At 39.0% G+C, this 20,323-nt stretch overlaps 3 protein-coding genes across 21 annotated transcripts in view; 2 read left to right on the top strand and 1 right to left on the bottom strand.

The window, feature by feature from the left end:
* camsap1b (calmodulin regulated spectrin-associated protein 1b) overlaps window positions 1-8,903 on the top strand; it is a 28,437-nt gene extending 19,534 nt beyond the window's left edge. For 3 of the 5 annotated variants that reach the window (XM_058775378.1, XM_058775375.1, XM_058775379.1), the window contains exons 9-18: window positions 91-259; window positions 1,312-1,403; window positions 2,258-2,336; window positions 2,442-4,728; window positions 4,895-5,031; window positions 5,155-5,375; window positions 5,480-5,582; window positions 5,726-5,847; window positions 7,052-7,170; window positions 7,298-8,903. In XM_058775378.1, the coding sequence (XP_058631361.1) occupies window positions 91-259; window positions 1,312-1,403; window positions 2,258-2,336; window positions 2,442-4,728; window positions 4,895-5,031; window positions 5,155-5,375; window positions 5,480-5,582; window positions 5,726-5,847; window positions 7,052-7,170; window positions 7,298-7,594 (3,626 nt within the window). In that variant the 3' untranslated portion in view covers window positions 7,595-8,903. The remainder of the gene's footprint in view (window positions 1-90; window positions 260-1,311; window positions 1,404-2,257; window positions 2,337-2,441; window positions 4,729-4,894; window positions 5,032-5,154; window positions 5,376-5,479; window positions 5,583-5,725; window positions 5,848-7,051; window positions 7,171-7,297) is intronic. The other 2 variants (XM_058775377.1, XM_058775380.1) reach the window with 2 other exon arrangements.
* Window positions 8,904-9,030: 127 nt separating this feature from the next.
* On the top strand, window positions 9,031-14,120 carry LOC131540480 (uncharacterized). 2 transcript variants are annotated; one of them, XM_058775392.1, is made up of 5 exons: window positions 9,031-9,505; window positions 9,583-9,681; window positions 11,224-11,748; window positions 11,839-12,066; window positions 12,171-14,120. In XM_058775392.1, exons 1-5 carry the CDS (start codon window positions 9,487-9,489, stop codon window positions 13,886-13,888), a joined length of 2,589 nt encoding a protein of 862 aa, XP_058631375.1. In that variant the 5' UTR covers window positions 9,031-9,486; the 3' UTR covers window positions 13,889-14,120. The 2 variants fall into 2 exon arrangements, with proteins under 2 accessions (XP_058631375.1, XP_058631374.1); XM_058775391.1 differs by having other exon boundaries at window positions 9,031-9,681.
* A 26-nt stretch (window positions 14,121-14,146) lies between these two features.
* Window positions 14,147-20,323, bottom strand: part of kcnt1b (potassium sodium-activated channel subfamily T member 1b) — a 127,989-nt gene continuing 121,812 nt past the window's right edge. For 6 of the 14 annotated variants that reach the window (XM_058775381.1, XM_058775382.1, XM_058775384.1 and 3 more), the window contains one exon: window positions 14,147-16,552. In XM_058775381.1, coding sequence (XP_058631364.1) covers window positions 16,435-16,552 — 118 coding nt within the window. In that variant the 3' untranslated portion in view covers window positions 14,147-16,434. The remainder of the gene's footprint in view (window positions 16,553-20,323) is intronic. The other 8 variants (XR_009271283.1, XR_009271285.1, XR_009271286.1 and 5 more) reach the window with 3 other exon arrangements.

The raw sequence follows: 20,323 nt of genomic DNA, 5'->3' as shown, positions 1-20,323 counted from the left end.
CACAAAGTTTGCATGAAGATTCAACCAACATCCTCATATTTTGCCTGTTGTTCTGCTAATTTGAGTTAATAATTAAGATTTGTATTATAGTAAGAGCAATGACTCAGCCCAAGAGTGCCAGGCCTACGGTTCCCATCTCCAATGCCACCAAACGGAGCTTCCTGGTGTCTCCTGGCATGGCTGATCCAGCACTTCCTGTTCAGAACAGCCCGGATGTTTGTAACAGGTACTTCCTGCACCCTGAAGAATCTGAGCCTCTGTAAGTGCTTCATGGTTTTGTCTCTTCCATGTGTTGATTTGAGTGTAAATGTCAGTGATCTTTGTCAATGTGAAAATATGCTTTGGACAATCTCCTTTATTTTGAAGTAAACTGTCTAATAATTAATATTCCCTCTAATTTGTACTCTTGGTCAGCCAAACCTATTTTCTGCTGGGCAAACCGTTGGGCCACTAGAGTAGAAAAACCATGTACCGACCCATACATTTCTCTCAAATATTTCACTGAGACTTTTTTTTTTTCTTTTTATGTAATTCAAATGAGAAAACATTCAATGCAGAGGAGTTAATGATAGTTAGTTATTTAATTTTTAGGCACCTAGAGACAGTTATTTTTCTACCATGTTTCAAATAAAAAATTTAACGTGACGACAGGTTTATCTGTAGCTGTTTTCTTTTTAAAGCACTGCTGCTACATATGCAGATGACATCACATTTTGCACTGGTTTTGGTAGTTTTGCACATTCCTAGTCATGATGTCAGCAGCACATGAACAAAAATAATGTGGGCTTCCATAAGCTTGAAAATTTTGTTTTGCAGTTCACAAGTGCACAGCCATGCCCAAATGCACATTAGAGGGAACTTTGCTTGCGTGATTATGATTCACACCTGAATCATATTGTCTCATCATGTTGTTGCTTTGTCATGTTGTGCCTGCGTCTTTCTGACATGCTGAGACAGAACTGCACTGCCCTGCCTCACTTAAAATAACTTTAGGTTTACTGTGCTTACTCTTATTTGGGATCTTATTTGACACTGGCATGAAAAAATAGTTACTTGGACATAAAAGGCATTTTAATGTCATGCTAGTGCTTTTAATACAGCTCTGTAACTATGGTATTTAGACTGTTTTCGATTAAGTTATTCTTTTTAAGGTCCTAAGCAAAGTAGTGCTGCTTGTCTATATTTGTCCATCCACATGGAAAATGCGTAGTGTCAGTTCAATTAGATTTTGGCTGGATAGGCCTGGACATCATTCGTCCTAATTTTTTGTGCTGGTGGTTTGCCAACTGTGCCCTCTGCTTGCTGTTTCAGTAATAAGGGGAGTTCCGGCTTCAGCCCCTCCCACCCACTTCTGCCACTGAGACAAAGACAGAAAAAGGCTCAGCCAGGAGAGGAAAGTACGGGTATGGCATTAAGCTTCTAATGCCATTCATATGAAGATATTACTTTTCATGCTCACATGGAAGGGATACCCAGAAATGTTGAGTCTCAGGAATAGAAATGATTTTTAGCACCTTTGGTTATTTATTATGATTATTATTATTATTATTATTATTATCGTAATATTAAACTCTCACAAAAAATGTGAAGTTAACAAAACATCAACAAAGTTTGTATAGAATCTGTAACACAATAGAATCCTAATAATTGGGAATAGTGGTTTAGAACAAACCCCTAACCAGAGTGTTTAAGGATGAAAAATATGGTCTTACAGATAAAGATTGTTTTATCCCCATAAAAATATTTTTTCAATGTAACTTTGACAGTTAAAGGGATAGTTCACCCAAAAATGGAAATTCTGTCATTAATTACTTGCCCTTATGTTGTTCCAAACCCGTAAGGTTTTCATCTTCGGAACACAAATTAAGATATTTTTGATGGAATCTGAGAGCTCTCTGACCCTCCCATAGACAGCAATGATCCTCACACAATCAAGGTCCACAAACATTGCAAGGAGATCATGAGGTCAGAGAGCTCACGGGATGAATCAAAAATATCTTAATTTGTGTTCCTAAGATCCGAAGACTTACGGGTTTGGAACAAGTAATTAATGACAGAATTTTCATTTTTGGGTGAACTAACCCTTTAAGACACTTCTGCATTATGATAATTTGAATGAATGCATCAATTGTGAAGTATATTTAAAAATTTAATTTTTATTACTCTATCTAGTAAGCATGTTCCTTTTTACGGTGGAGTTAGAATGTGAATTGAGTAATGGAGTCAGGTAATCAAATTTTTGTGCTTTTCTTACCAGCCTGTCGAAATCGTTCCAATTCTTTTACGCAAGAAGGTCACTCCAGAGGATCAGTGGCTTGGTCAGATAAACGGCAGAGGTACCAACACTGTTAATAAATAGGAGTACTTAACATATCTTTTAAGATATTACATAAAATCTATGTTTTGTTTGGTCATGATTCTCTTACTATTATTATAATCAGGCCACTGTCTCAGCTGAATCGGTATGTTCTCCACTCTGCTACGGACAGTGATGCAGATTTGGCCTCGGGCGACAGCGTTAGTCTGACTTGCTCCATCAGTGAGGACAGCCTGGCCTCCACTGTAACACCCAAGCACCAGAGCCACCCGGGTCAGGGCAACATTAGGCGGGTGAATGGCCACGGTCTGCTGGGAAAAGTTAACATGGATGAGGAGGAGGAGCTGGTAACTATTGTCAGGCCAGATTCATCCAAGAATGAGACCACCCTGTTAAACTCTGAGGATGCAGAGCGACAGAGTGCTACCCCTGGTGCTAAAACAGGCATTTGGGGAAGACAGGAGGAAGCTTCCTCAGATTCCCGAACAGCCAGTTTCTTCCTGGAACCTCTGATGCCTGCAGTTCTCAGGCCAGCCAAAGAGAAGTCAATATGCGTAAATAAGGAAGAAGAGTCGGGAGAGGGAAGGCAGCGAGGATCAGTACGGAGAGTAGCAGGAGCAGAAGGTGCTGTTTCATCTTCCAGACGGAGACCTCCATCCACCCTTAACCGGACCTTTACCCCCAACACTAGCTCTGAGTTTGAGACAACTATTGAGCCTAAATGCAGTGAATTTGTGCCTCCAGCCCCTGGGCAGATGCAAGCTTTCAGACCATTGGCAACAAGTAGTGTTGAGCCGCCATCTGCTGAGTGGTCACCTGGGTTTTACCTTCATTCATCGGTGCCTGAGGACAAGATGCCTGTCCAAGCATGGGACATCCTTCCAGGGTCTGATATAGAGACTGTAGAGACCATTGAGGAACAGGATGCAGAGCTCACCAAAGAGCTCCATCCAGACAAGAAACAGTTCTATGAGGAGGACGAAGAGTCAGCAAAGTTGCGGGAAGACATGAATGTAAAGGAACATGAGGATAAAGATGGTGGGAGCAGGTGCTCTAGCCCTGGTCAGTCCCAGGTTAGCAGTGTAGCTAGCAGCAGCGTGCGCATGACCAGTTTTGCTGAACGAAAGATGCAGAAGTTTGGTAGCAATCTAGATATCCGTTCCAGCACAAGCAGCTCACAGCGGACCACACCAGATGGCTCAGAGAGTTGCTCCCTTCCTCTAACCACCTGGAGGATGAAAAGAGACCAGAGTCCCACACCACAGAACAAGGACAGTGCCAACATGCTGGCCTCCGAACTTGTTCAACTCCACATGCAACTTGAAGAAAAGCGACGTGCAATTGAATCCCAAAAGAAGAAGATGGAGGTTTTGACAGCAAGACAAAGGCTTAAGCTTGGGAAAGCAGCCTTCCTGCACATAGTCAAGAAAGGGAAGAGTGATACTCTCCCTCAGCCTACAAAGTCAGAGTACTACTTGAAAGATGGCCAAAAACTCAATCAAGAAAAAGAGAAATCGTCAAAAGACGACGCCTGTGTTGGTGCTCTGAGAGATGGGCCGAAAGAGGCCGAAGAGCCCGAGAAGGCATCTCTCGAGTGGGCAGGTGGGGGGACTATGTCCCCTAGTGCCTTAGATATGGACGAGGAGATAGATCTTAATGAATGCAACCACTCCATTGAATTGCTGAATGAGGCTATTGGAAACATTCAGCAGCAGATGATGCAACTTTCGCTCCAGCAGGAAATGCTCATGAAGCAAAACCTTCAGTCTCCAACGGGTGCTGCTCCACCACCTAGCAGTGACCAAAGTAATGCATCTGAACCCAAGGTCAGAGCTTCGATACATTTTGTTGAACCAAGTGGCAGCCCTGTGGTACGAAAGCCACCCAAACTTAGTTCAGCACGGTCTCGTTCCAAACCTTCAGAGCTGTTGCTAGTTAAGGAGCACAGCAAAGGGCAAAAGAGCTCCACTCCTACACCTACTGACAGCCCTTCTGCCAAGTCCATTCAAGGGGGCAGGACCCCCAAACCAGAGCTGGAGGACTTTGTGCAGAACTTCTCAAGATCAGACTCATTCAGCAAAGACAAAGGGAACTCGAAAAGCACTACATTCCACCTTCATGATGAAGCTAACTTGAGGACGGTCTCGAGGGAACCAAGTTCTGTGGCCCTTGGTGTCACTTTCGAAGAAACTATGTCCACTACCTTGCAGGATGCTGAGGCTATATTTAATGATGAGCCAGCAATGGATAATGTCTCCTCAGAGGATATTTCTAGAGGAAAAGTCAATCTTATTGAGGTAGACTTGTCTGATTTGGCTGCCAATCCAGATGAAGAAAATGCCAATGTATTGGATATGACCGCTGATGGGAGCGATGGGGAAAAGAAGTCTGGCATGGGCTTTTTTTTCAAGGTAAATTGACAAAAAAACAAAAAACCTGGCCAAGTATTAAACTGACATGTAATCTTTCCCACTCACTTTGTAGCCAAGTAACACCCTAGCAACTACAAACAACCACTCAGACACAAGTTTCACTAGTTTTACTTTGCCTACTGATTTTGTTGTTTTATATATGCAGGACGAGCAAAAAGCAGAGGATGAATTGGCCAAAAAGCGAGCAGCGTTTCTGCTAAAACAACAGAGGAAGGCAGAGGAGGCTCGGCTCCGCAAGCAACAGCTGGAGGCTGAAAGTGAGCTGAAAAGAGATGAAGCCAGGTATTGACTACCTTTTGAAGTGTCATCTTCCATGAATATAAATATGATAAATAGATGCTTTGTCTTTTTCAACATTTTCATGAAGTTTGTATGTTTAAAGCCTCTTTTCTTTTCCAATTCCAGGAGGAAAACTGAAGAGGAAAGACTCAGAAAAGAGGAGGAGAAGGCCAGGAGAGAGTTGATAAAGCAGGAATACCTTAGAAGAAAACAGCAGGAGATGTGTGAGGAGCAAGAGCAGCCCCAGCCAAAACCCAAACCCAAGGCCAAGCCCAAAAAACAAAGGCCGAAGTCTGTGCTGAAGGAAGAACCCTCAGTTGATACACTTCCCAAATGTCCTGCTACCAGTAAGTATTAAACTGTGCCTTCTGTTTTTGCATTATTACTGAGTTAACAGCAGACATGTTTGATGGCACTTAAACTAAAATAATGAAATCATGTCCCTCACCAGATGAGAATCTCATCAGTGCCCAATCTGGCTCTAGTCTATCACTGGCCTCCGTGGCCACCACTGAACCAGACAGTGTCAACTCAGGAGGGGCGGGATCTCATCGGTAAGTCCTTCCCATGTCCTACAGGCTGTGTGCAGATGCATGCGTGCATGCATTTCATTAATTCGTTTCAGAATCAATTGACTGGATTCAGACTGTGACCTCTAAAGCACTTTAACGTTGCTGTTCATTCTTTCCATTAACAGAGGGGAATCAGTAGAGTCATTTCCAGGCCTCAGTCGCAATTCCAGTCGGACTACAGAGAGAGACTGGGACAACGGTTCCACAGCGTCTTCCATTACATCAATGTCCATGGCGGAATACACTGGTGAGTTTTCACTTTCCGTTCTGTAGGATGCAAGTGGTTTATATTTGTGTTGATGCTCAGTAAGTGTGGGTACTACATGCTGGTCTGGAGTACTAAATTATTTTAGATTCCTCTACACCAGGACAACATCCTGTGTTAACAACAGCAGCATGCTGAACTCGACCCTGCATCAGGCAATATGTTTGTCTGTGTGCTTGAGTACATAAGCACACATCAGTTTTTTGTTTGGGTAGACATTAGTGGATAAATTTGTTCTTTAAGTCCGAACTCTCTGAAGCGTTTCACTTGTTTGCTCTTTAATTATAGCTTGCATCCAAATCCATTCTTTTTGTTCTATTGCTTATGTTTGCAGAATAAATACAGGCATTGCTTTGCTCTGAAGTTGAAATTAGTTTAAAATTAGAACTACCCTTTCAAACTATGTATTCAAAAATCAGTGCAAAAATACTTGGGTTTATGTAAATAATTTCCCTTTGAGGCAAGGGATTGTTTAGGAGAATAGAAAGGTTTGTGTCATTTGTTGGGTGTCAGAATGATAGATGAGGTAGTTTAGCTTTTAATCATGGAGACTGAGAAGCTCTAGTACGCATCAGCGAGACCTGTATAGGGCTCTGAGAGGCACACCATGACCTAACCAGGTGAAACAACTAATTTGCAAGCGATAAATCCAAGGGGAAAAAATGTTGTTGCCCTAACCAGTCATGAGAGCAAGACAAAGTTTTATCGGTCAATTGTTTTCTATTTATGTCACACTTGGTAGCCACACACAGTGAAATCCCATCGATCCAAATTCCTGCTTCATGTAGTTGTATTTTAAACATCATATGCATGTTGCACAGCATTTCACAGTGAACAGAAAAAATAAGCATATTAGAATGATTTCTATATCACACAGGAATCATCACAAGAATAAATTACTTTTTAAAATATATTAAAATAGAAATTGTAGCAATATTTCACTCTTAATCATTTTTTATTTTTATTTTTTTGGTCAAATAAATGCAGCCTTGGTGAGGATAAGAGACGTCTTTAAAAACATTTTAAAAAAACTCACCAAACAGTAGTGTATATGTGAATTGAAATTTTTTTTATTTTTATAATGAATCATCATAAAATAAGGAGAAAAAAAATCCATGACCTTATGGGACATTGTTGCGTCTCATGTCTTGTATTGATGTTGTTTTTGTTGTTGTTGTCACTGTAGGACCCAAGCTTTTCAAAGAGCCAAGCGCGAAGTCCAACAAGCCTATAATCCACAACGCCATCTCTCATTGCTGCTTAGCGGGAAAAGTAAATGAACCGCAGAAGAATTCCATTCTTGAGGTGCGTGTCCAGTTTGCAGGTTCATGGCATGCAGATAGCATGCTGTGATGTAACCAATTAGTCTTGATGGTCAACTACAGTGAAAAAAAACACACACTAAATAATTGCCTCCTTTTTTGATTGGTAGGAGCTGGAGAAGTGCGACTCCAACCACTTGATGATTCTCTTCCGGGACAGTGGCTGTCAGTTCAGAGCCCTTTACTCCTACTTCCCTGACACAGAGGAGATCCACAAGCTCACTGGCACAGGGCCCAAGAGCATCACTAAGAAGATGATTGACAAACTCTACAAGTACAGCTCGGACCGCAAGCAGTTCACTGTAATCCCTGCCAAAACTGTGTCCGTTAGTGTAGATGCGCTGACTATCCATAACCATCTGTGGCAAGCCAAAAGACCTGCAGGGCCAAAAAAGAGCGGAAAGTGAAGTCCGATGGCACTCGTAAGAATCTGCACTTTCGCAACGAGGCCCGTAATCACTTATCTGCTTCCGTCAGAGTTTGGATGGAAGAGGCTCGCTGGACAAACGAACAGGCATGAATCAACATGCACTTCATTTGAATGTGTATTGGGTTGAAGTAGTCCTTGACCCACAATCCTGTGGTCTTTTTACATGATACATTTTTACTTGAAGTATTTATTAGTTTGGCACTGATTCGTTCGTTTAAACGAAGCACTTCCCCCATGATTGTTTTTGTTTGATTCGTTTTCCCCTTTTTTTTTTTTTTTTTTTTTTGCGAGGGGTACATGTTTTCCTCTTAACGTCTTTAAAACATGTTTGCTGACTCTAAGGACTGCCAGAACTCGAATTCATGTAAAAAAAAAATAGCTGACTTGACTCTCAACAAAGCTTTTTGTTTTTTTGCCTCCAAAACATGCTGCTCTTTTGTTGTCGCTGGGACAATCCCAGGTCTGCATACTTTTGGCCTTCATGCATTGTGGTACTATGTCTGTTTATTCAGTGCTTTAAAAAATCAGCTCGGCTGTAGCCTGTTTTTTGGAAACTCGTGGTCCTTTCAATAGGGAATCGAACAGACCTTGATACGTGTCAAATGCAGTTCTCTTCTCTTCTGTTCTACTCGGTAGCGGCCTCTCCTCTGGACAGTCTGTACTATGGTGCACTTATGATCATGTTTTAGTAATATTATCATGCAATGTAACCATGTTGATGTTGGCACTGGAGCTTTTTCTCATACAGAAGAGCAGCATGCTCTGTTATGAAGAGTGTCGCTGTAAACGATTTGAATGACAGTATTTAATATATTCATAATCGGTTACTTCCCTTGCCGTCGCTGTCTAATTATTTACCAAGGTTGAAAACATTCCTCAGTGAAAGAAGTGTCAACACTGCCGGCATCCTTGTGTTTAGACGTTGGAGAACACTCATAAAAGCCTCGTGTTTGGTGTCGAGATCAGTTGAGTGTTGCACATGCACTTTATTTGTTTGCTCATGAAGGTGTATAGCTGGGGTAGATTTTTAAAGGGCTTACTAAACCATTTTTGCTCCTAAAGCTACTTGTTGAAAGGTGAAAGTACTCTGTTATACACTGAGAAACATCTCTCAAACACTATTAACACCGAAAAGAGTACACTGACAGCCCCTTAATGACTCTTAAACTACTGTTTCCAAATAATAGGTGTTAGACTTGTCTATACGTCGCTGCATTGTTTAATTTTAAATTGCAGTTTTGTATGTGTGTGTTTTTATATCTTAACTAAAAGATTGTATTAATGTTGATCACCTGTTTTCTTTTTTGTTTTTTTGTTTTAAACACTACTATTCATTCTTGGTCATTTTGCTTCCTTTACCATATTATTATTTATTTTAAATAAGACTCTGAGAATTAATAAATATTTCAAGTCAAATTCATTCTCATTTTTTTCCATTTAATTATTGACATTGTCATCTTCCACTTTATTTTATAACACCTCTTGCATTATATAGCAAGTGAGCTTACCTCATAGTAATGAATATTAGTACCATGTATTGTGCATAATTGACTTTACGTGACTTCATGTTGGCAATTGATAAACTTTTGTATTAATAGCTTTACTGTTGTTGGGTGATTGCAAGAAATGATGGCAGTCTAATTTACTTGTGGTCTCGTGATGGTGTCCCAACTTCTGTCAACTGGAACACCACAGGCTGTGCCTCATCGACAAGCACTGTATCCTTGACAGTCCACTGAAGACACATTTGTATCCTGGCAACTGGTGGTTTATCCTCAGCGGGGGGCTCTACAGGTCAGGCATTCGGTGGATGGATGGACATTAGACAGGAACTCAGAGGATTTGATCAGATCAGAAGATCTTTATTTGATGTTTGTCAGTATGCGTGGTGAGTATTATTGCACTCTGATTTGATGGCTTCAAAATCAAGTAATTGTGACGAATGTTTCTTTTTTTTCTGCCTAGCTCTTTTTACTTTTGTGGTGTTCCAGTATATACATGAGGCATGGTTTCAGTCCTGTATATACACAGAAACGGACTATGTTTGCAAAGAGATACCAAAAGGTAGGATGGTCTGAAGTCACTCATATAATTTATATTATAAATAAATTAGTGCTGGGCAACGATTAATCGCGATTAATCGCATCCAAAATAAAAGTTTTTGTTTATATAATATATCTGTGTGTACTGTGTATATTTATTATGTGTATATAAAGACACACACATACAGTATATATTTTGAAAAGATTTACATGTATTTACATGTATATATTTATTAATATAATTTATATGATATATAAATATTTAATATATAATCATAACACATTTTTCTTAAATATATACATACATGGGTGTGTATTCATATATACATAATAAATACACACAATACACACACATATATTATGTACACAAAAACTTTTATTTTGGATGCGATTAATCGTTGCCCAGCACTAAAATAAATATATTTAATGTGTAAACATAACATATTTTTCTGAAATATATACATGCATGTGTGTGTATTTTTTATATATATATATATATAATACACATATACATACATATGTGTGCTGTGTATATGTAAACAAACTTTTATTTTGGATGCGATTAATCATTTGCCCAGCACTAAAATAAATATATTTAATGTGTAAACATAACATATTTTTCTGAAATATATACATGCATGTGTGTGTATTTTTAATATATATATATATAATACACATATACATACATATGTGTGCTGTGTATATGTAAACAAACTTTTATTTTGGATGCGATTAATCGTTGCCCAGCACTAAAATAAATATATTTAATGTGTAAACATAACATATTTTTCTGAAATATATACATGCATGTGTGTATTTTTTATATATATATATATATATATATATATATAATACACATATACATACATATGTGTGCTGTGTATATGTAAACAAACTTTTATTTTGGATGCGATTAATCATTTGCCCAGCACTAAAATAAATATATTTAATGTGTAAACATAACATATTTTTCTGAAATATATACATGCATGTGTGTGTATTTTTAATATATATATATAATACACATATACATACATATGTGTGCTGTGTATATGTAAACAAACTTTTATTTTGGATGCGATTAATCGTTGCCCAGCACTAAAATAAATATATTTAATGTGTAAACATAACATATTTTTCTGAAATATATACATGCATGTGTGTGTATTTTTTTTATATATATATATATAATACACATATACATACATATGTGTGCTGTGTATATGTAAACAAACTTTTATTTTGGATGCGATTAATCATTTGACAGTACTAAAAAAAAAACCCATTTATGATCTCTACAACTCATGCACTATATTCCAAGTCTTCTAATGATATAAAGCTGCTTTGTGCAAAACTGACTGAAATTTAACTTATTCACTGGAAATCTTGCCTGAGCCCTGGTCACCATTGACTTTCATTATTTGGAAAAGTGTAGCTTGAACATTCTGCCCAACATCTCCTTGTGTGTTCTATAGAGGAAAGTCATAAAAGTTTTGAATGATGTGTTAAGTTATTTTTAAATGAGTTTTCCCTTCAACATTTGTAACTTTTCTTTTCTCTATAGATTACCCTGCTGGCTTGACCTCTGTGATTATCTTTGTGAGTGGTTTAGGAGAAATCAGCTTGTCTATGTTTAACAGCACCAATCTGACTTCTGTGAACAGTCTGACTATGGCATACCAAGGTATCACAGCAATAGGACCACAGACCTTTGAAATGTTTCAAAACCTCAAAACTCTCAATTTGGACAATAATCGTCTCTCCCAAATCTCGTCAAACTGGTTCAGCCATCAGGTTACACTTGAGACACTCAGACTGTCGAATAATAAAATTACTACACTGGATCATAGTTCTCTTGATGGGCTGTCAAACCTGCTCAACCTAGACTTGTCTGAGAACCAGGTTCACACGATAACCCCAAGTAGTTTTCTTGGTCTTAGTAAACTGAGGCAGTTAGACCTGTTCAACAACAAACTGACACATTTGAGTACAGATGTGTTTCTTCCACTTAACGGTACAAAGATCTGCTTGGATGGAAATCCCTGGGACTGCTCGTGCTCTGTGAACGACTTTGCCAAATACCTGAGAGGTATGCATTCATTTCTATCTTATACTTACCTAACGCTGCTGAAATATTAATTTTTAGGTGAAATTTTGAATGACTGACAAATGTTTGTAGGTTTGCAGAATGCCTCTCTTCTGGAGAATGAGATGCTGGTGTGCTGCAATAGCCCTCCTGATTTGAAAGGTGTACCAGTATGGCAGGTACCAGAGTGTAAAACCCTCACATCCATGAGCCCTCCCACTACAAGTCTTACCACTGGAGGTTCTGGCACTGGGAACCCTGCCACTGGATTAATAACCAAACCTCTTACAATTGGTCACTCCACTTTAATTGTTTTTATTGGTAGGTGGAACTAATTCATGGCATTAATTCAGCCATCAGCTAGGTAACTTTTTTTTATGTCCGGTAGCTTGCTTTGTGGATGACTAACCTTATTATGTAACCAGTGGTACTGTGTGCCCTGGTACTTGTCATCTGTGTCCTTTCAGCATTGTATCACAGGAAACGAGAGAGGAAACATCTACAGGCTGTAAAACCTGCTTCAGAGAAATCTGAAATGAGCCGAACCAGTGAATCAACTGCAAAAAGCAATGGAGAAGAAAACAGAAAAGTGAAATCTGAAATCGCTAATAAAACACACATTGCCACAACAGAAGTGTTATTGAGGGCAAACCAGATGGTGGTTGGAGATGAGAAGATATCACAGATTTACCATATTTATTCATCAGGGCCATATGACGCTAGAGAACCTATTAAACGGGTGAGATCTGCCGGGCCGGTATTGTGCAGGATGGAGATGTTTTCTAAACCGACAGAAGCAGAAGCGGCCACTGATGAAGTTGGGGTAAGGAATGATGACTATTACAATGGATGGAGGACCTCAGAAAACACAAAAGACAATGTGTGTGTTAATATTGAGGAGGTGGAGAAGTTGGAGGATGGAAAACGCATAGCAGATGAGGAGAAAGAGGGATCCACTGAGGTAAGTAACGCCACTGATACTCTGGAATCACATGAGGACCTTGGAGAGAAAAATGAAGATACTGATGAGTGTGTTCGAGCCGGAACAAGGGTAGATAAAGACGTTCTTCAGCATAGTGTGGAGAGCAATGTGTTGGATCACTTGAACGAGTTGGCCGTTGGAGCAGGAAGCAGTCAAGAAGTTCTCCGGGTAAAACATGTTATATCCCAGACTGAGGAGACTGATGAAAACCTGCCCTACCTCACGATTGGTGCTGGTCCAGAAAACCAGACCACTGGGGTTGATCAGAATACTGCTAAAGAAACATTTGGACCTTTAAGACCTATTCGGCGGGTACTGACCTGGCCTCCGACTGCGGCCCAGTGGAAGAAGCAGTGGGCTCAAAATCAACAAGTCCTCAATGTGTTCCCCCAACTAATATTTGTAACTGGTTGCAGACATGAAATCAGACCATTTCCACCCAGCATTTCTCCTACAATCTTCCCAACTGCTCCACAGTTCACTGCACTGGAGTTTCTGCCTGAAATCACGTCCCCAATGGAAGATGTCCCAGTCGCTATTGATGAGGACACTTACAGGGAAAGTCTTAAGTCATCCAATCAAAGAGTTCTGCATTTCAGTGCAAAAGAATGCTTCTCTAATACTAATATATCACCAAGGGAGGATGGCAGAATTATTACAAATGGGGAAACTTGGACGTCAGGTCTCGAGTCGACTGTCTTTTCCGACTTGTCCTCCAAGAACTCGCCAATTGATGATAGTGAGGTCTGCTCTGAATTGTTCAGCATTTTTAATCCATCATTTGGTGGCAGCAAGCCAAAGCCTGCTTACGGAGAGGAGATAAACAACAAAGACGATGTTGAGAAAATACAGAGCGTGAAAACAAAAGCAAACCGAGTTCACCAAAGTGAGCAGGTTCCGTCAGAATTGCAGAAGCAGTCCAGGAGAGCAGGGAAAGCTGCACAGAGAGCTCAGAGAGACCGACAAGGCCAGATGTGTGAAGGGTCTGACTCAAGGGCGCCTCCTGCGGGAGGTTCTCCAAAAGATGACAGCCTGTTGCTGGGCAATGAGTACACCTTTATAGACCTGCTACATGAGGTGGTGGAAAATCACGGGCGCTGGACCCGAGACAGGTGGAGACAAACACAAAAAAACAAACACAAACTCAAACAGAGTCATTAGGTACTGGATGTATGTTTCTAAATATACAATTGATGAAAATTATATATATAAAAAAGATCTCAAAATAATCAGGTCTTCTGTTCTGTAAGGTGAAACCTGCAAAACACACTGTAAAGTATGCAAAATCTAATAATGGATATGGTATGTAAAAATGCAACTGGTATGTACAGACATTTGGATTTTTTTACTGCATTATTAAATGCAAAATAAAATGTGTGATTCTATACATCAACAGTCGAAGTACCTGTCGGTAGGAAAATACTGCCACATTTCTCTGGCTGCATGCAGCATTTATTGATTCATTCTTACATGTTAGTACAGACTTCATTTAAGAAATTGTACAAAATTTTGAAGTTCATGTATTGTTCAGCACAATCCAAAAACAGGAGCCAGCAAATGTAAACATGGGTCTCTGACACATTTGGCAAGATTAGGACATGCATGGTCCATGTTTTTCTAAAACTACTGGAAAAATAACACGAAATTTTTGTAAATTACAACAGCTGTGATCAGCCGATCATATTTAAATCTCAGGGAACTAGTAAAAAATAGAGGAATCTGCAGGCTATTTTTAACATGCACATTATGCATATCCTTTCCAATTATGGCTGGAAATTTAGGAAAACATTATTTAAAAAACATTCCGAAAGCAATCTGCATGAGAAAACAATGACCAATGGGCAGAATGTAGGTGACATCTTTACGCAAGCAAAAAACATGAATATAGTCTGATGAACTGTACAGTATTCTGCTCGACATGTCAAGGGCTGACATTCAATTACTACTGACAGTCTTGGAGCTGAGCAGTAAATAAACTGATATGCCAGATCAATAGAAGCAAAATAAGGCAGAAAACGCCTTAAATACGCAATAAACATGAATACAGAATTATAAAATAAATATTTTAAACATCATAGCTACAAGGATTCCCGTTTCATTGCTTTTACTGTCATCTATCACATTTCTTTGTGGAGACAAACAGGTAAGAATGATATGAGAGGTATTCAATCTTAGCTACTTTGCACAAAGTGGACATTCACATTTTCTGTTCAATGAAAGATGAATACATCTAGTAAAAATAAAAGCAGCTTTCCATGATGGCTTTAAATGTCAGCTCCATACACCGATGGAAATGACAATGAACCATGGAATGTATTAATACAGAAGGCAAAAACTAAAATGTATTGTGAAATGTAACATTTTTAATGTTTTCTTTATGTAGTTTAAAGGGTTACTATGTACTGCTCAGCAGAGCTTAGTGCAATAAAATCGACAAATTCAAATGATTTATACTCTCCCTCGTGCTCGCTCTCTATATATATTTATATAGAGAGGTATATAGATACCTTTTTGTCCTAAATGAGCAGTAACATGTACATTGTGCACACAGAAATAATAAAAATATTAAAATAACCAGTTATTTTTAGAAATACAAAATGCTGAATGCTGTTGTAAAGAGAAAACGAACAAACAAAAAAAACACTTATTAGCTTTGAGGCAAAATATCACTGAAAAACAATGGTTACCAACAGTATGTATTACATCTAATATTTTCTAATGTATAACCCAAACATAATTTCAATATCGATCCTATGTATATTACCATTTGGCATATCTTCAATGACACCTAATCAAGATCCATGAAGCACATTTCTGCTGGTGCAGTACAGTTCCTGTCAATCTTCAGAAGGACCATGTGTTTGCTTTAGAATATGTTCCATTTTTTGCTGTAAATTTGAAATTGTATGGCAATAGATCTAGCTTCTGTTCTCGGCACATGTAAACTGGCTTATGATAACATTTGTAGTGATAATTGGCAGCAATTTATAGTAAATCATCAGTGTTCAATCACATGTAAAAGCTTTAGTTGGGAATTAGCCGTTTCAAATTTAAAACCCTTTGTGCTTTGAGGACGAAATCACAACAAAATACTGTGAATACTAAGAGGTCACTGAGCATGTAAAGAATATGTGGCTAATTTATGATATATATGTACAAATATATATTTATATATGCTATATTTGTGCTATATATGTACAAAATATAGCACTGATGTAAACTAATTCTGTTCAATATCATACTCAAACACCTTGCATGTATGACAGGGCACTATCCAGTGTTTGGGTCAGCTTACTGGCGTAATAGTTGTTGTTTCTTCCTTCTGTCTTTAGCTGCCCTCTTGAATACTGATTTAGTATTTCTGATATATACTGCCCTATAAATCCAAAGTGCTTGGACAGCTTGTTTGGTCCAAAGTGATTCAATACCCCACACTCGCACTGAACCAAGTCTTAAAATACAAAAATGTAATGACCAGCCACATTTAGAGAAGTCTGAAATGTGCCACGAGATTCTATATACCGGTGTCGTAAAAAAGAGAAATCTGTAAAGTGTTTAAGTAGTACAGTTCTAGCCATTGGGCAGCTTGGGTCGTGTCTGTGTGATCGGTTGGTTGGTAGGTTGTGTGTCCTGTCACTCTTCATGCAGACTGTAGCAGCTCAAGGCAGAGGAGGAAGGGAAGGAGGGTTAATAAGAACTTCCAGTTCTTACAGATGGGTCTCATCCCTGGTCTCAGGTCCATAGTCTTGTCGTAGCTTGGCTCCAGCCGGAGCACCTGGGACATTCTCAGGGACGTGTGCCAGTGGATCAGAGCGGATGATGTAGCTACAGAAAGGTGGAAAAGCAGTTGAATGGGTAAAGACCAGCCTTTTACATTGTGTTTGAATATTAATTCCTTTTTTTAATCCCTCAAAAATCTACACAGTTTTCAATTATCAAGCAGTTTTAATTTTCTGATCAGTATGACGTCATACTGATCAGGCCCCGCCCACAACCACTGTACGCTGTCCGCCATTTTCTCCATGCTTGAGTAGATGTAGCGACAACGTCTTGTAAGCAATGAAGTGTTTTGTAGTTGGATGTACAAGTGAACAAGAGTCTTCATGTTCTCTTGACATCGGAGCCACTGAGGACACAGTGGATTGATTTTGTTTTTAATGTTAACATGCCACCAAATACACAAAAAAGAAAGAGGGGCGGGGTAAGCAGTAGCTCATTTAAAGAGACATGCTCCGAAACGGGTCGCTGTGAACGGAGTCATTTTTGACAAGGTAAAGGGGTGTTGTTTTATATCACCAGCGGTGTTTTAACCAAAGGATGTTACAGACATTTCATGAAGACCCCAAAAAAAAATCAAACCAACTTGTGGGAAATGGGCATCCAATGACCCCTTTAAGGCCAATTCACACCGCACAGACAAATGCTAACAAACAAGTTGGCCATTGCATTTAGAATTTTATGAAAAAAATATGTCATGTTCACGCTGCCCCAACAGACAATAACAAACGTAAACATGTTCAGTTGGGTGAAAAGAAACTCTGACCAATGGCAACAGACGCACACAGGGGTAACACACTGATCCAACAAAACCCAACAAATGTGTTTGTCTGTGCAGTGTGAATTAGCCTTTAAGGACCAATTCTCACTATTACTATTATAAATTGCATGCATATTACTAGCATATAGGCTGTTTATTAGTACTTATAAAGCACTTATTATTGCCTTATTCTGCATGACCATATTTTAGATCCCTTAAAGGGATAGTTCACCCAAAAATGAAAATTCTGTCATTTATTCACCCTCAAGTAGTTACAGACCTGTATGAATGTCTTTGTTCTGCTGAACACAAAGGAAGATATTCTGAAGAATGTGGGAAACAGAGCAGTTCTGGGGCACCATTGACTTCCATAGTATTTTTTTTCCTACTATGGAAGTCAATGGTGCCCCAGAACAGCCTGGTTACAAACTTTCTTCAAAATATCTTCCTTTGTGTTCAGCAGAACAAAGAAATTCATACAGGTTTGGAACTACTACAACAGAATTTTCATTTTTGGGTGAACTATCCCTTTAAGGCCTTTCCACACTGAGCGCGAAAAAGCGAAACGAATTTCGGACGCGATGACGCGCTGGAATAAAACAACAGCTTCCTATGGATGCCTCCACATAGACCGCGAACATTCGCGCACCGAAAATGCGAATGTTTTTTTTTTTCTTTTCTTTCGTCCAGTCCGACGAATCTTTTAAGTTTCGCAAAGCGAAAACATGGGCCGTCCAATAATATTTGAGCATTACATTACTTGGCCAGAGCAACTGCTGCTACCCAAAAGGTCGACGCGGTGGCGCTAAAAGCTCAGAAAACTTATAGCACGAGCGTAAAAACACCGAAGTAGAGGACTTTTTCCGCAAGAAAGAATGCTGATTTCTTGTTATTGCTGGTATTTAAGAACAGACTATTCTCACATGTTCTTTATACAGAATAACATTTCTATAAATTCTCCACTGAATTATGTGATCTGAAGAGCACTGTCCATTATCTTCCACGAGCGCAAGTGCTCATGAGTCAGAGCTCGTTCACTCTAGACCTGTCAATCATGCAAATCATCTCTCTTGCCCTTCCGTAGGCTACATAAAAAAAGAGAAACATTTTTCCACACATGAAAGCAAATAGACCTATAATTATGAAGATAGATTTTCTGTATATGTTTTTTTTTATGCAGCTTATGGTATTATTATTTTTTTTTCCAATAAAGGATGTTTATGACATGACAAGCAGGTATAAAACATAGGCTACAAACATGTCTGCCTATTATAGAATCAAAATTAATTTTAGATCACAATCAAGTTATTACAAGCACTCGATGATGATTTAAAGTGTGTTTTGAGCAAAAACGTTAATAATTACATGCTAATTGTACCTCTAATGATTTCAGGTGTATTCTTGTAAGCATTATGGATATTTTGTGTTTCTGATGAAGAAACAAAGTTATTTATACATAAGCTACATGAAGAAAAAATGCATTGTTGGTCGGCACCACCTAGCGTGCAGGCGTGAATTAGCAGAAGGCGAACATAATTTCGTTTGGTGCTCAGTGTGAAAGCAACATTCGAGGGCGATTTGCCTCGCTTTTGAGATGGTCCTCACTGCAGAACACAAGATCCAGGGGGTGTGGTTGGATCTAGATCCAACTCCTCCCACCTTACACTTACCTAAACCTACCAGTCTCCACCCCCTGATCCCTAAACCCACCCATCCCCACCCCTAAACCTACCAATCTCCACCCCCTGGATGTGGATCCAACCCTTTTACAGTCTATGATCCAACCCCGCCCCCTGGATCTTTTGTTCTGCAGTGAGGGGCTACTGTCGCTTTTTCGCATCGCGCTCCGTGTGGAAAGGCCTTTAATCCCCATTCCTAAACTTAACAGCTACCTTACTAACTATTAATAAGCAGCGAACTAGGAGTTTATTAACAAATATTGTAGTTAATAGCGGGGTATTCCCACCTCCAAATGCATGCCATTGGTTGAGCCAGAAGGTAATATAACGGAAAAAATGCTGAAGATGGATTGACTATTTTAGTGCAAATGCTGTCTTGCTGCCAAAGGCAATTTACACTCTACCCATCACTTTCTGGTTGAGTCAGACAAAACTAACGTGACTGATCTGAGCTTCAGTTTGTTTGTCAGTCACATTCATCTTGTTCTCATCACAAATCATTTTAGACAGCAGTTCTTAATCCAGGTACTCATGACACCCTGCTCTGCACATTTTGTGTCTTTCTCTTATCGCTTCAGAGGTTTGTTCCATTCAACCATAAGTGCCCTGCGAGGTGGACATCGCAGGATATTCTGCCATGATTCTAGTTCAAAAGGAGCATGTGTTCCATTCAAAGGGCATTAAAGTGCGTACTATGCAAATCTCAGGATTACGGTTAAGGGTGATTCTTAAACTATGGGCACTTTGATGTTCTTTGGTCTTATTTTTAAAAATACATATAATTTTGGACAAATTACTCTTTCTTTGTCAAACTAACAATAAAACCACCTTTAAAACTTTTTACTACCTTCCTATTATGATTTTTTCATACTTTTCAACCTCCTTATAGGTGTCAAAATCACTGTTTTCTCCTTGTCGCACACCCAGACTTTTAAACTTCAACAGTGAAAATACAGTTTAAAAATATGACTTAACTATTAATGTACCTGAATTAAGCACTAGTAAAATAATTAAAATACATTAATATTTATAGTGGTCTCACATTAAATACTATACTTTTTATACAAAATATAGCTGTCGCACAGTATTGGTGTCATTTCCACCACAACACTGTAATGTCCCTTCAAAAAGTTTGTGTGAAAGATTGTTTAGGTGGTTTCTATGGAAATGTTCAGTGACATCAGAGCACATGTTGGACATGGAGGAAATTTAAATTTTCATCAACAACAAATGGAACAAAAATAAAGGTAAATATTGCTTGATTAGTTAATATATTTATTCTACGTCATTTCCAAGCATACTGTACCTTCAAGGGTGTTTTTAAAAAGCTAAAAATGTTAAGTTAAATAAGTGTATTTTGCATACATGAAATGCTAAGTA

Source organism: Onychostoma macrolepis, chromosome 05 (assembly GCF_012432095.1).
Source record: "Onychostoma macrolepis isolate SWU-2019 chromosome 05, ASM1243209v1, whole genome shotgun sequence".
Classification (NCBI taxonomy): domain Eukaryota; kingdom Metazoa; phylum Chordata; class Actinopteri; order Cypriniformes; family Cyprinidae; genus Onychostoma; species Onychostoma macrolepis.
Note: the sequence above shows the minus strand (reverse complement) of the source record. Positions and strands in the feature narration are given on the sequence as shown.